Source organism: Odontomachus brunneus, unplaced genomic scaffold (assembly GCF_010583005.1).
Source record: "Odontomachus brunneus isolate Ranch 3 - 2012 unplaced genomic scaffold, Obru_v1 Obru_scaffold_033, whole genome shotgun sequence".
Taxonomy (NCBI): domain Eukaryota; kingdom Metazoa; phylum Arthropoda; class Insecta; order Hymenoptera; family Formicidae; genus Odontomachus; species Odontomachus brunneus.
The window spans coordinates 1,526,910-1,540,875 of NW_022639483.1; the positions used below are offsets into that span (position 1 = coordinate 1,526,910).

Genomic DNA, 13,966 nt, shown 5'->3' on the forward strand with positions numbered 1-13,966 from the left:
AAGAGTCCTCGTCGTTCGCGGATCGACGTGACGCACGATTTTTGCAACACACGCCGACATTGTTGAGACGGACACAACCCGGGCGACGGGTTTCTTCTACTTTTTTTTTCTTTTTTTTTCGCCTGATACACGTGAATGCGGCACCGCGCGCATTATCCCTCGGATGCGACGTATCGCAAGCTCCCGAATGTAACGGACGTCGGACACCAGCTAATGCGACGTCGTAATTCTCGTTTTTATACCCGCGGCACGTCCCGCCGTAAGATGGCGAGCATTTATCTTATTTAAATCGCACGCCTCTTCGTGCAGCATCCGCGCGCGCGGATACTACGTGCCACACGACGCATGCCGGGATTGTGTCGCGTTTTGGATTAGCACGTGCTCCGTTCCCGGGGAGATTGCTCGCATGGCGCTATTTTTCAGCCGGGATTGCGAAAATCTACTTTCGAGGGTGCTGCCAGACAAAGTAACGCGTACACACGCGCGCAACGGCGATCGCATAAAAATGTAGCGTAATCGTTTTTGTGCGAGCGCGCGAGGTAGAGAGAGAGAGAGAGAAAGAGAGATCTGCTCGTTCGATTTATTCCCGGCGAGTATCGCTTCGGGACATTTCGCTACGTGGGGAAGTAATTAAAAAAGAGGTGTAAAAAACAGAGAATTAAAAAAAATATATATACACAGCTGAAAAATACAGAGTCGGGTTTTCGAAGGGAGCTTACTCGCGAGGGAATTCAAAACGCTCGTTAGCGGCAGCAATTTGGGCCAATGTCATGCCATTTCATCGTGTCCCGCGACCATTATTGCGTCATCTACACGTGATGTTCGTTAAATATGGCCTCTCGCGTTATTCGTATAATCGCGCGAGCTCGCTCGTTCGTCCGTCCGTGGTGCCGCTTCGCGACGTATTCAAATCACGAGCGATTTGATACGTTTTAATGAACGGGACATCCGTGATGTGTTTACGGCTCGACGGTCAGGTAAATTTTCATCGTAGAAGGAGCGCGCGTGACTGACTGAGCGCACACGGTCGAAATTTATTTCGTCGAGTTCAGCAGCGTTTAATATAAACGTTGCCGTCGCACCGGCTCTATACATAATACATGCGCCACGAGGCTCTCCTTAATTAACACAGTAGGTACTAATTGACTGTGCTAACTCGGAGCCGCCACCCGTGGAACGTCGCACTGTCTCTCCCGCCTTCTGTCGCTGTCTCCCTCGCGCGCAACGAGCGAGCTTCAGCCTCGAATCATGCGAGTTTGTGGAACTTGCAGACGCAAGAGTATAAAATCTCCCGACGTCGTAATCTCGGTGAGATTAAATTCTCGTTTGGAATTACGGAACTGGCAGCACGCGCGCGCATTGTGTGTGTGTGTGTGTGTGTGTGTGTGTGTGTATGTGTGTGTGTGTGCGTTACTGATATCGATAGACTAAGGATATCGAATCTTCAAGTGGGGTCTTCAAGAAGATGAAAGAAACCTAATGACATTCAGAGCCGCGGCGATTCTCTTCTTTTCTCTTTTGGCTCTCGAGTCCCTCGTCTGAATAAGTTGTACCTTACCCTTCGTATTTTTCGCGCGTCGTATCCATTTAATCGTCACAGAAATCTCTCTCTTTTTCTCATGATTTGTTTGTACTAACGATCGTCGATATCAGGTCAATCCAAAAGTTCGCCTCGATTTTCGATGGACCTACCAGACGATATAAACCAGTACTGAGCGTTAATCGATCAAGACGTTAGTTTTACAAATGTTAAATTGCAATTTTAGTTGACTAAGGTAATCGAAATTAATAGTCAAGATCAATCAACCTTCGTATATAAAATTGTGAATAACATAAACGAAACTGATGAAATTAATTGTTAATCAAACTCTGATCTGATTGATTCTACACTGATCAATAATTATAATTTCACCAATCAAATTATTTGTGATTGCATACGTGATGATTGATGATCGATTTACTAATTATTTAATAATCAAGCAAAGTTTTAATCGATTACTGCTCAATACTGGTATAAAAAGACAATGTTGATAATGTTTCGCCGGCGGAATATTGACAGGGGATCACAGATAACGATGGCGACTGTTTGGTTGATGAATAATTCGTGTTTGTCCAGCGTAATCGAGCCAAATTGAGCTGAAAGGTCGAACTTCTCCGATTGATTCGACACGATCTCAGTCCGAACGATACGCCGCGTGGCGGTTCACTTTCACAGGTTGTCCTCCTCGGGGTGCGCGGCGATGTACTCCAGAGCCTTCAGGATGGCGGCAGGCACCGGAGGCGGTGTCGGCAGGTGGTCACCCTTCGGCTGGAAGCCGTTCTCGTCAGCGACGTAGTTCAGGCCGAAGGAATTGCCGTCGGCGTCGACGTAGCTGAAGGAGCCTTGAGCGCGGAGAGCGTCCTCGTCGGCGGCGATCTTCGCCAGCTGACCCTGCTCCTGCGCCTGTATGCCGTTGCCCGTGGAGTAGCTGTAGCTGTACAAACCGTTCGGATGCGGCCCGTCGAAATTGTAGGCCAGGATCGGGATTGGCTCGTCCTTCGATTGTCTCGCCGGTGGTGCCGCGAACGCGGCCGCTGCGAGCAGGCAGAGGAGGACGACAGTCTGCAAGAAAGGTTTCGCGGTCAACTCAGGACGAAGGAAGCATTTTGCAACTATGACAGTCGAAATAGTCGAACCTACGACATTTTAACCGAGCCGCATTTCAAATTTTGTTTGGATCTTATTCGTCTTCGCGTTACTTCAGTACACGATTTTCTCCTTCTCTTTTCTTTGTTATTTCTTTTACTTCTTAATAATATAAGGCTGAGGAAGTTAAATGCTCGGAACTGATTTTTCCATAGTAATTAGAAATTAGATTTAATTTAGATTAGAGTTATGTTCTACATTGAGAAGAGAAAAGGGAGTTAGTGAAATTCTGCTTGAATCAACAAAATTCGTTCAAGCAAATATTTAGTCGATTGGACGAGTTATATCGTTGTTATGATGAGTTATATCAATTACTGCAACGATTGCAATTTAGCCGATAATTATAAACTAATTATATTATAAATTAACTTATTGTTATACTGATGCATGTAACTTGCTCAATAAATACAATATTTCTTTGAAGGTCGCTGACTTTGTCGACCACATTGCTTTCTTTTCTCAGTATAACGTTGTGTTTGATGCGTTTGAACAGAATTTAAACTGCTATTGAAAAATCGGTTCTCAAATGCGTAAAAAAATTTTCTTTAGTAAAAAAAACATACTTAATAGATTCCAATTCGAATTTGTTTAATTTTAATTAAAAGTCCAAAACGAATAATCGCGTGAAATCGCATAGTCGAAAAATTTGACCAAGCCACGCAGACTCACCGAGGTATTCATGATGCTGATCACAAGAGTTTGTCTTTCTGTAAAATCGAAATTGAGGAGGCGCTTTTATATAGCACTGCCGAAACCTGGCTCGCAGATGTGACGACCTCCCTCTCACTGATAGAGCTCTGGCGCATTGACACACACACGCGCACGTTGCAACATTTTCGCTGAGACTGATAGAGGGGCGCGAGGGGCACGATGACAGCCAAAGCGGTGGCACAATTACCCCCGACGTGACATTCGAACTCGCGCGAATTTCTCGCCAATTTTCTAGCGAAAATCAAATGAAGTGTATGAGTTAATTGCGAGGTAAGCATTTTTGAGAATTTTCTTTCTCTCAAATCTGATTTCGTCTAAGCTTGTACGTTATGAATCACGCGATATTCTATCTGCTATAAAAAATAGCCTAATATTAAAATATGTGTATTGATATATAAATATAAATAAATAAAATATATATATACATATATACGTATCAACACACACACACACATTAATATTAGATTAATTTTTATAGTAGATAAAATATGACTCACAATATATACAAGATTGGATGAAACGGAGATTTCAGTAAAAACTCAATGATGAGTAAACGCATAATGAGGAAATACTCGATAAGAAATTTAAATATTCAGAAGTAACTTTCTAGAGAAATCAAATTAATATATGTTCCTTACCTGTCTGCCTTCGGGGAGTACAAGGTAAGCATCTATGGCATGCGCTTATCCAAGGTTGATGAAATTCTAGATATCAGCCCGGCGCCAAGATAGAACTGATGCGTTAATGTTGAAATTGGAATAAATTATTTCGGAAAATTAATTGAGAATTGCGTGAAACATCACTTTGAAAAATTAAAATAGACTTTTCGAGCCCGAAAATTTTGTAAATTATGAGGTGACTTAAAGCTCGATACACCATGCAGTTTCAAAAGAAAAAATTGGAAAGCAAAGAACGGAAGAAAAGCGGAAAGGCAGACAGAAAGAAAAAGAGCTTCACTGAAAATGTTAAAGGCATATCTCGTAACGCAGACACGTTGTTTGATAACAAAGCTTTATCCTTCGCCTGTCGGAGGAGAGGACTAAAAATTCTCTTCGCTAAGTCGATCATAAATTTTTCTCAGTGTCGGCGGAGAAGCGCGGTATCAACCTAATACGGCATGCGCGCGCGTTTTCGCCGCGCCGTTCCATTGACCCGATGATCCTGTAATGCGAATTTTCGTTACCTCGCGCGCGTTATAAATTTAACGAACGTGCAACAAATCCACGGAGCCTTGACGGACGCTGCGCCACGCAAGCCGAATACGCAAAGTGATTTATCATTTATCCTGACCGGGGGACAGGGTGATCGCGCGAGCCACCCTGTTTCTCGGCCATTTTCCCGAGGAAGCGAATAATTGAAGGTCTGGATGCGCGAGCAGCAGCGGCTCACACATTTTTCAAACGCGTCGCAGGAGAGCCGAATAGTTCGCCGGGGTGTTTTGACATCTCGTTAAATATTTCGCTGTATTCAAAATGAACAAGATACGTAAGGGTCACGGTGTGAACGTACGACTGCGCGGTGGATTAAACGAAAATTCGCAACGAAGCTGGAACGTCGCGACGCTATTTACGAGGGGATTTTTTGTGACCGCGCTGTTTAACACAATTAATTCTTCGCGTATACGGAAAAGACATTTAGTTGAACTAACGAAATTCTTGGTAAATATAAACGAACTAGAAAATTCCGACTGAAGTTACCAGAATTCAAGTTAACTAGAAATCTTGTTAGCTTGAACAAAATTTCTAGTTCGTTCATATTTGACTAGAAATTTTGTTAACCCGACCGACATTTTTTTCGTGTGTTGTATCTTTTGGAATACGGAATCTGGGTCTGTCAAACCAGGGCAACTTTGAACTACCATAACTTCGTTGAAAATCGGTTTGAACATTTTGTTTCCCAAAAATATAGAGAAGTCTCAAGCGTGAGATAGCAGCGCAATAAAATAAAAATCTATAAATAGATCTGCGTTATTCAGAAATTCTCCAGGATTCTTTACGAAAGTTGCTGAGCGCTCGAATACTCGGATCTCACAGATCCATCATTGTACATGTTGAAACCTAAGCCAGAGATATATCATCGAAATCTTTTCGAGGAATTACAATGTATCTTATTTTGTTTCTCTTGCTTCATGTCTCCATAGCGCCTGTTTCTCCTCTTCCTTCCTTCCCTTTAGAACTACATTAATTTGTAAATGTTTCATTTTCCGCTTCATTCATAACTATTAATCACTCGTTTGATAAGTAATTCCTTTCTACTGCATGCAATGAAGCATGAAAATCCACTTGGAAGAAGAACCAACCTTGTTTATTCACCCGATGTTACTTTGTATAATTGAGTACATCCTATAAGGGAATTAATGAGACGCGGCATCGCAGTGTTGGTCATCGTCGGCTACCAGTGACAGTCAACGTGTGAATGACGATAATAATGATAATTGCATTGCGAACGTGAACACAGAGAAAATGCTGCGCTTTTCTGCGAATCCCCGTGCGCGAGGGAATTTCGACCGTGAAAATCCAAGCTCACTTTATCACATCGTGCGCGCAAGCCACTCCGTGAAACAATGCTTTTAAATCGACGATGAATGACGGCGCTTACTTAACGGGATTTAAGCGTCGCCACTAACACCGGTGAATCACTCGCTGGGTGGCGAAACAGCACGTTTCTCAATCGGCCTCTCTTCTTTTTGGAGATGATAAATTTCTAATGCGTATCTATTACTGTAACGTGTCATTAATCTCCCGACGTGGGAATGGCCGAAGGACGTAGGAAAATATCGACGCATCTTCGTCTCGGCCGGTTCGGCTCGCTGAGAGAAAACGGTTAATCTCAGTCATTTCAAGTTTCAAATCATAGTCATATTCGGCGGTGATTATAGTTCTTATTGTTCTAACGAAAAGAATAACAGCCACATGCGTATCAGTGTTATGGTTAACCTTTTACTGCCCGAAGTAATTTCTCATGTTTAAGAAAATTTTCATCTACATAGGATGTTTGAGACTAAAGTAATTAACATATATAAGATGAAATTTTACTTTTCTAATTTTTTATTTTCCTATAATAAATTTGTGATTCTGAGATCACGTTAGGCAGTTGCTGCCAACTTATTAAAAAAGAGCAGCTATATTGTGAATTTCACGTTATATCAGTCAAGAAATAACATTCACATCAGTCAGGAACATTTATATTGAAGATAAATAATAATGATGAAACTGGATTGTGACTTCAGAATCACAGTAGGTAATAGAGAGTTAACACTAGCAACACTTCCAACTGTCCGTACTTCTTCGAGTGAAATTCTTTCAGAGTGACAGAGCCGACAGTTCAAATTTGAGTACTTTTCATACGGAATCAATTCTCATGAATCCACTCTAACCTAATCCTAACATTTATTTTAGGTTGCTTGGTTTAGATGGGCAATGTTATCGAGTCCTAATTATTAACATCTTAATTTTTAATAATCTTTATTATTAATAAGATCCTGATCGCCATGTTGCGTTGATTGAATTATCATGACTCGATAATATTACCTTATACATAATATAAACCTAATAACTGACTAACCCGATCAGTATGCCTTTGGATAAACTTCTACCCGGGACATAAGTGAAGATATTCACTCGACGATTTAGAGTCAGAATTTATTTTACAATATTTATATTTGGAATTTATTCTACAATCTGAAATTTGGAATTTATCCCGCAATCTCCTGAATTCTACCTCTACCTGAATTCTGGATATCCGTTTCTCAAGTTTAGAGGATTGCAAAATCTCGTCTTTATGACTACGATTATTGCTGGTATAGAGTCATAAGTACCGGGCACACTTTTTCCTCAATGCGATATCCATCGACGACTCCTACGTCCCAAGAACAGGCAGGTAGCTCGTTTCGCGAAAACGAAAGTCTTTGATGAAACCGATTCGCGCTCACGTACATACACACGCCGAATTCGGCAATGGAGGTCAATGCCTCGTGCTTCTCCTCGATGCATTCGGGGGTGATGCGCTCGCTCGACCAGATACAGCAGATCGGTGCACACGTTTCGCGGCGATTGCTCAAAAAGAATCGCTAAATCGTGCGATCATATTGGCAATAAGACTATAAATATTTGATAAAACGACGCGATACGCATATCTCCCGTCGGCAGCACCAAAATTCTGGATGCGGGTATTCAGACCGTCTCTCGTAATTTTCAAGCTTCCGACGCGTTAACTGAGATATCTCGGTAATCAGGTCTTGTTTGAAAATTCAGCCGGGAGATTAGATCGCATCTTATCTGTCGGGAAGCTGGAATTTAGCCAGTTGGAGACTCGCTACGTAGCGTTCCCCAGCCAGGCACAAACGGGAAAAGAAAGAGCCGTCTTCGTCATGGTTTTATGACGTTTCCACGAGGTCTCTTTACGACTTTATCGCCGCGACGCTGTCTCCTCGCTCGAGATTACACATATTTGCGTACATAAACGCCGGATTAACCGGCGAGACTGTCTCACGAAGGTGAACAAACGTACATCCGTCTGCCTTTTCGCAGCTGTCAAACACGCACTGAACTGACCTACTCTGTGCACACAATCCTGCAAACACCAACCAATACAAATGACACATCAATTATATAATTTTCCTTTTAACAATGCAACTCTTGCATATTCTTTAATAAAAAATTTCTTAGATTAAAACTTCACTCGAAAAGTGTAGAATGAACACCGAGTCATTTGAATTCGAGCAACTTTTCACCCATGTAAAGTAAATTCTATCTTTTGAATTGTCAAGTGAATATTTTCACTCGAAATTGAAGGGCGAATCTGATTAACACATTCCAAATCTGAAATAGATCACTTTAATCGATTGAAACATTCGCTCATACAGAGTCAAAATTCGCTCTAAGCTTGAGTGAAACGTTCACTCTTGTAATTTCAAGTGTGACAGTATTGTCGCTATGACTTTGAATGAAATTACTGCCATTTTTTACTCGTTTTGACTCGTTCTCAGTGAGATTCCATATCGAGATTACACATATTTGCGCACATAAATGCTGGATTAACCGGCGAGACTGACTCACGAAGGTGAACAAACGTGCATCCGTCTTCCTTTTCGGAGCTGTCAAACACACACTGAACTGATCTACTCTATGTATGCAATCCTGTAAACACCAATCAGCAATAACGCATTGCATCAATTATATAATTTCCACTTGAGATTCCACTCAAGGAAATTCAGGAGTACAACATGTTATATTGCATTTACATCGTTGAGTGAAATTCTAACATCGACGCAACGTCGCTGTTGATTGATGATTCTTGAAAAGCGTATCGTCTCGTTCGTCAGAGACGAATGACAGATTATATTTCGATGTTTTGTGGACGCGCCGAAGATTCCTTTTCGCCGGAATTTACAAATTTACTCGAGCATATGTATCGTCATCTCAGCTACGTCAAAGCTGGAAACGCCTCTTTGAGTCCTCTAGCTGTCTTCTCGCAGGATTCCTCGCCGATTTCTTCCTCGCCGTCGATAAAGCAGCGTCGCGGGAATTTTCCGTGAGAACTTGTGCCTCGGATGAAAAACGAACATAGCGAAAATATACGTGTGCATTATTGAATAAAACGAGCGGCATGCGTTACATCTTTAATAAGGCGGTTTCCGTCTCGTCGACGTTCAAGTGTCCCTGATGCTTCCGACGTTGAATTGTGAATCCTCTCGTCGTTTGTGCGGCGCGATCGTTGAATATTAACGATGAATCATAAGGATTCAGAGAGTGAGTGAAAGGTACTACAGATCGCGCCACGGATAAAAGACGAATTAATGAAGAGTTTACGTAGTGGGAGCTCGCAGGAGTAGGATCTTCTTCTCCTTGTTCCCCTTCTTCTTATAAATATAGCTTCACAATTCGGAGATTCGCAGTTGCTTAGAGTACACGTGTCAAAGACGTTCGAGCTCCCTCATGTGAATGAGATGAACGAACAAATAACACGTCGCAGCGTTTTCCTAAAGAACAACCATCAGTGGTGTATTCTTAGAATCGCTTGCGACTCGAGTAAACTGCACACGGAGGGAATTTTATAGTAAAATTTACTGCAATCTGCGTGGAATAGATCGAGATTCTGCAGTAATTCACTGTCCTTTCATTTCATATATTCTTGTATTTTAGAAACTAAAATGCACTACTAAAAAACTTGCAGCGAAATTTACTATATTTCTCAGTGAGATAGACTTTACTGACAATCTATTTTTTCCTGGATTACTAAAAACTTAGTGAGATTGAAAGGAATTTATATGAGAAAAGAAAAAAAGTTATAATATTCTCTCCGTGTGTCAGAACCAAGCTTCGAGGAATTCTATTCATCAAGCCGGACAATTCGAATTCTCTCATCTTTCTTCTTTTTCACTCCATCTCCCTTCTTTTAAGTCGGATTCCGTTTCAATCAAAGCGCTTGCTTTCCCTTCCTCTTTACTCTTGTGAGACCAAAGACATTCTTCCCGTCCCATTGTTTCTCGCGCGCGCGTTTAATGAAAACGCTCGATTTCACGAAGTGCGGACGCGCATGACGCACGAGCGCTGAAGAAAAATTACATCAGGATGTTTGGATAACCGGCGGATCCTTTTCGCGGCGCGCGATCGATTGGGTCGTGCGTTCCGCGCGAAACCCGCTTTTATACAGACACTGCAAACGCGCGCGCTCAATTCGCGTATATCGGCGATTCGCGCGTTTTGTGAAGTATCATTTTTCATCGCGGCCTCTACGCGCGTCCGGCGAGCACGCGGACGCGCGTTGGACGTGTCTATCCGCTGCAAAGTACAGGTGATGAATTGTCATAACCTGTCGTCCGCGGCTCTTTAATCACCGCGACTGCGTAACATTTCGTTGAAGCAACTCGCGCGCGGCGAGTCAACCTCACCTCACACCGGCTCATCTGCCGCGTGAAAGTAAAAATGCCGCGCCAGTAGTATTTGGGTTAGCGGGATGGCCTCCGCGCGCGGACGCGCGGCCACGAATTGTGTCTTATCCATTACGCGAGGAGGCGAACGACACCGACATCGGGGCGTCATCGGCCGGCTACAATTAATCGGCCGCGCACTGGATAACTCGAAGACAACATCATCAATTACCGTGTCACGCATCCCGCCACCGTCGTGCTCGCGCAGTTATTCCATTCGGAAAAGACTTATCAATCATCAGTATACATCTTAGAACCGCGAGATCAATTTTCACGAAAGCTGTAAATGTTAGATTTTCGAAATAGACAGACAAGAGCCAACGCATGTAATCGATTGCGATAGTATTAATTAAATAGGAGGTTTCTTATAAAAATGCGACAAATACTACAACAAGCAACTTATTGGCCTATTTTGTATGATTGCGAATCTGAGAGTCTTATTCAGTCATTTTGATATGATTTCCGAAAGGTCTCTGCGTTTCACAAAGATGCCTCGTTCCCCTTCCAAATAGACCTTCATGATTATTACGACGTGAGACAATCGACGATGAAACTCTGCAATTTCTATCTTGTATTTATAAGGCAAATATAGTGTACCGAACTGATAATTAAATTTAAATTATATCAAAATGTAAATTTTTTCTTGCATTCTCATGATCAGCAGAAATAATTTTTTTCTGTTAAATTCTACTGTAATGTTAACGATAATAACCTTAAATACATATTGTTACTATCATTTTTCTGTTAGAATAATGAAAATATGGTATGGGACCAGAAGTAATTATAATTTTAGTTAAATTAACCATTTTTTTCTCTCAGTGTGACATGTGAAACGACGAAGTAGAAATGCGAAAAAACTTATCAAAATTTGCTCCAAACGATGTGTCATGTAAAATATAATATAAAAATTTGTAACCTCTGTAAATTTGTGTAGCTATAAGTTAGTATAACAAAACATTTAAATTATTACATGACGTAAATTTAATGATTAACTAATACAGACTATATTTGTTTCACGAATTTAATTACAACATTGTCAGAATTTCTACTATCGATCGGTTTACGTCGTGATAATTATAAAAGTCTATCTCGGGACATGTTGGAACATAACTTGAAACAAATTTTGATCATCTCGTATCTCCTTGATGTCTCTAACTCGTCATTATATGTAATAATGCCATACGATTTGCTCATAAGAGGCGCAGCCTTTACGATTATTAAAATCGCTGCCAAATTTATGTACATCTGTTTATTTTGGTTTGTTCGCGAGTCGTCCCTATACTATTAACTGTAGAAAACTTAACTGTACTCAAAACTTAATCTACTTGATGTTCTTTGCTTTCTTTATTTCTTTCTGACTCAAACCTTATCTACCTACCCTTATCTACCTACTCAAACCTTATCTGACTTAAACCTTATCTATAATATGCTCGTTGTTTTTTTTTCTTCATCTTTTTCTGACTTACATCTTATGCCAGAAGAAGACAAACATCAAGAAACAGGAAGCAAAGAGCACATTGCAGATTAAACCTAAGCGTCAAAAGGTTATAAAAATTCTAAACATGGATAAATTTTAGCATATTTTCCTTAGCTCATAACTACTAATAGATATGATCGAAATTCAACCTTTTTTTAAATTAGTGTATAAAACAGAAGAATGTGAATCTTCTATTGACGTTCCCGCGATTCAATAAAGTTGAAAAAAGTTCTGATGAAAAAATAATACCCATTTTTTGAGAGAGAGCAATTGGTCTGAGTAAATCTTAAACATTTTCTTAATCTTAGAGGGACTCTAAGTTATGAAAAGTTTAATCAAGCCGGGTCGGAATACTATCAGCAATTCGCAATGACGTCACTCGTTATGCGCCCGGCTGTTCGTCAATTGTATAATTAATTGTATAATACGAGCCGAAGTTACGCCAGCGCCGGAACGCAGCAGCCGAAGTAATTCGCGAATCGCGAGAGACGCGCATAAATATACATTCGCACGTTACAACGACAACGCGGCGCCCGCTGTCGCCGCCGTCGCCATCGTCGTCGTCATCGTCGTCGTCATTATCGGCATCGTCGGCACGATACAAACGCGGAAGATTAATTTAATGCGCGCATATCTCTGCGTGTTCGCAAGGCGCGATTAGATAAGACTAACGAGCCAAGTATACACACGGCTGAAGGCGCGATTAATTTGGAGAATTAGAAATCCGACGCGCGCTTACTTGTCTAATTTCATTACGAAACGCACACATTGTGACGGACGAGGAGTGAGCTGGGACGCTCACGTTTATCGGAACGCGTGTATTATGAAGTGACGAGATATAATGCCCCGCACACGCCGCGGCGGGTCCTGACCTTCAGGCCGCGTCTTTTGGGACTGTCGGTCCTCTCAGTTTCAGGACTTAGGATGGAGATCGCGCGCGCGGTCACAGTATTTCGCCAAATCTGGGTAACGCATCGCGTTGGATGATAAATGCCCGCAGGCGCCGTGTACGACCTCGAGGCGTAAATAACGGCGATTCGAATAAATAACAACGCTCACACGCTCGTTGTGTTGCGGGCGCGTGCAGTGTGTTAGATAAATCCGTCGTAACGTGTAATGGCTTTCTCAACGCGTGTCGACTTTGGCATTTAATTCGGCGACACGTCGTCTCGTATCGTTCGCGATCATCTAAGCGGCTCTTCTTCAATCTGAGGAATATTCGCCGGGCATTAATTTATGTTCCAGCGTTTTTCTCACTTTCTTCATACATAAAATATGTTCCCTATTCTCGCCAAACACGGCCCGTATAGAGTGTATGAAGTTGGCACCTCACTTTTTGAAATTTATAATTTTGAAAGTTGTTCCAGATTGTTCTGACTTTGTACCACATTGTTCCAAAGTGATATTGCTTCATTCGAAACGGTTTTCGAATAAAACAAAAAAAATGATTTTTTGAGCTGGCACCCCACTTTTCGAAAATCGAACATTCTGATACCGCAATAGATTGTTCTAGTTGTTCCAAACATTGTTCCAAAAGCACAAATCAATAAGTTTAATTATAAGCCCGAAAAATTAAAAAAAAGTTTTTAAACAGTCTATCGGACCAAGAGTAAACTTATACTATCTTTCTTGTTCCAACCGAGATCTTTTTGTTCTGAGATGTTCTAGGCTTAAGAATTATAGTTCTAGAGTATGAGACTCATAAGATCATTTGTTCTCCGAAAATTTGTAAAAAAATCGATTTGACAGTACTCGACGTCAAGAGTAAACACATGCTTCCTTTCTTGTTCCAACCAAGATCTTTTTATTCTGAGTTGTGCTAGGCTTAAGAATTATAGTTTTAGAGTATGACACTCGTAGCGTCATCCGTTCTCCAAAAATTAATCTTTATTATAGGAAAATTGGCGGAAATAATTACAAAATGTCATGACAAAATAAAGCGAAATTGCTTCGTCGTTTTAGCCTAGTATAACTCAGAACAAAAGGATCTCAGTTGGAACAAGAAAGGAAGCATGTGTTTTCTCTTGACGTCGGGTGCTGTCAAATCGATTTTTTTCGAATTTTCGGAGAACGGATGACGCTACGAGTTTCATACTCTAAAACTATAATTCTTAAGCCTAGCACAACTCAGAACAAAAAGATCTCGGTTGGAACAAGAAAG

General features: G+C 41.3%; 1 protein-coding gene across 1 annotated transcript; it reads right to left on the reverse strand.

Moving 5' to 3' along the window:
- Nucleotides 1-651: 651 nt before the first annotated feature.
- Nucleotides 652-3,497, reverse strand: LOC116843560 (endocuticle structural glycoprotein SgAbd-2-like). Its single transcript, XM_032814028.1, has 2 exons — nucleotides 3,356-3,497; nucleotides 652-2,602 (listed from the first exon to the last, which is right to left on the reverse strand). Exons 1-2 carry the CDS (start codon nucleotides 3,365-3,367, stop codon nucleotides 2,210-2,212), a joined length of 405 nt encoding a protein of 134 aa, XP_032669919.1. The 5' UTR covers nucleotides 3,368-3,497; the 3' UTR covers nucleotides 652-2,209.
- Nucleotides 3,498-13,966: the final 10,469 nt, after the last annotated feature.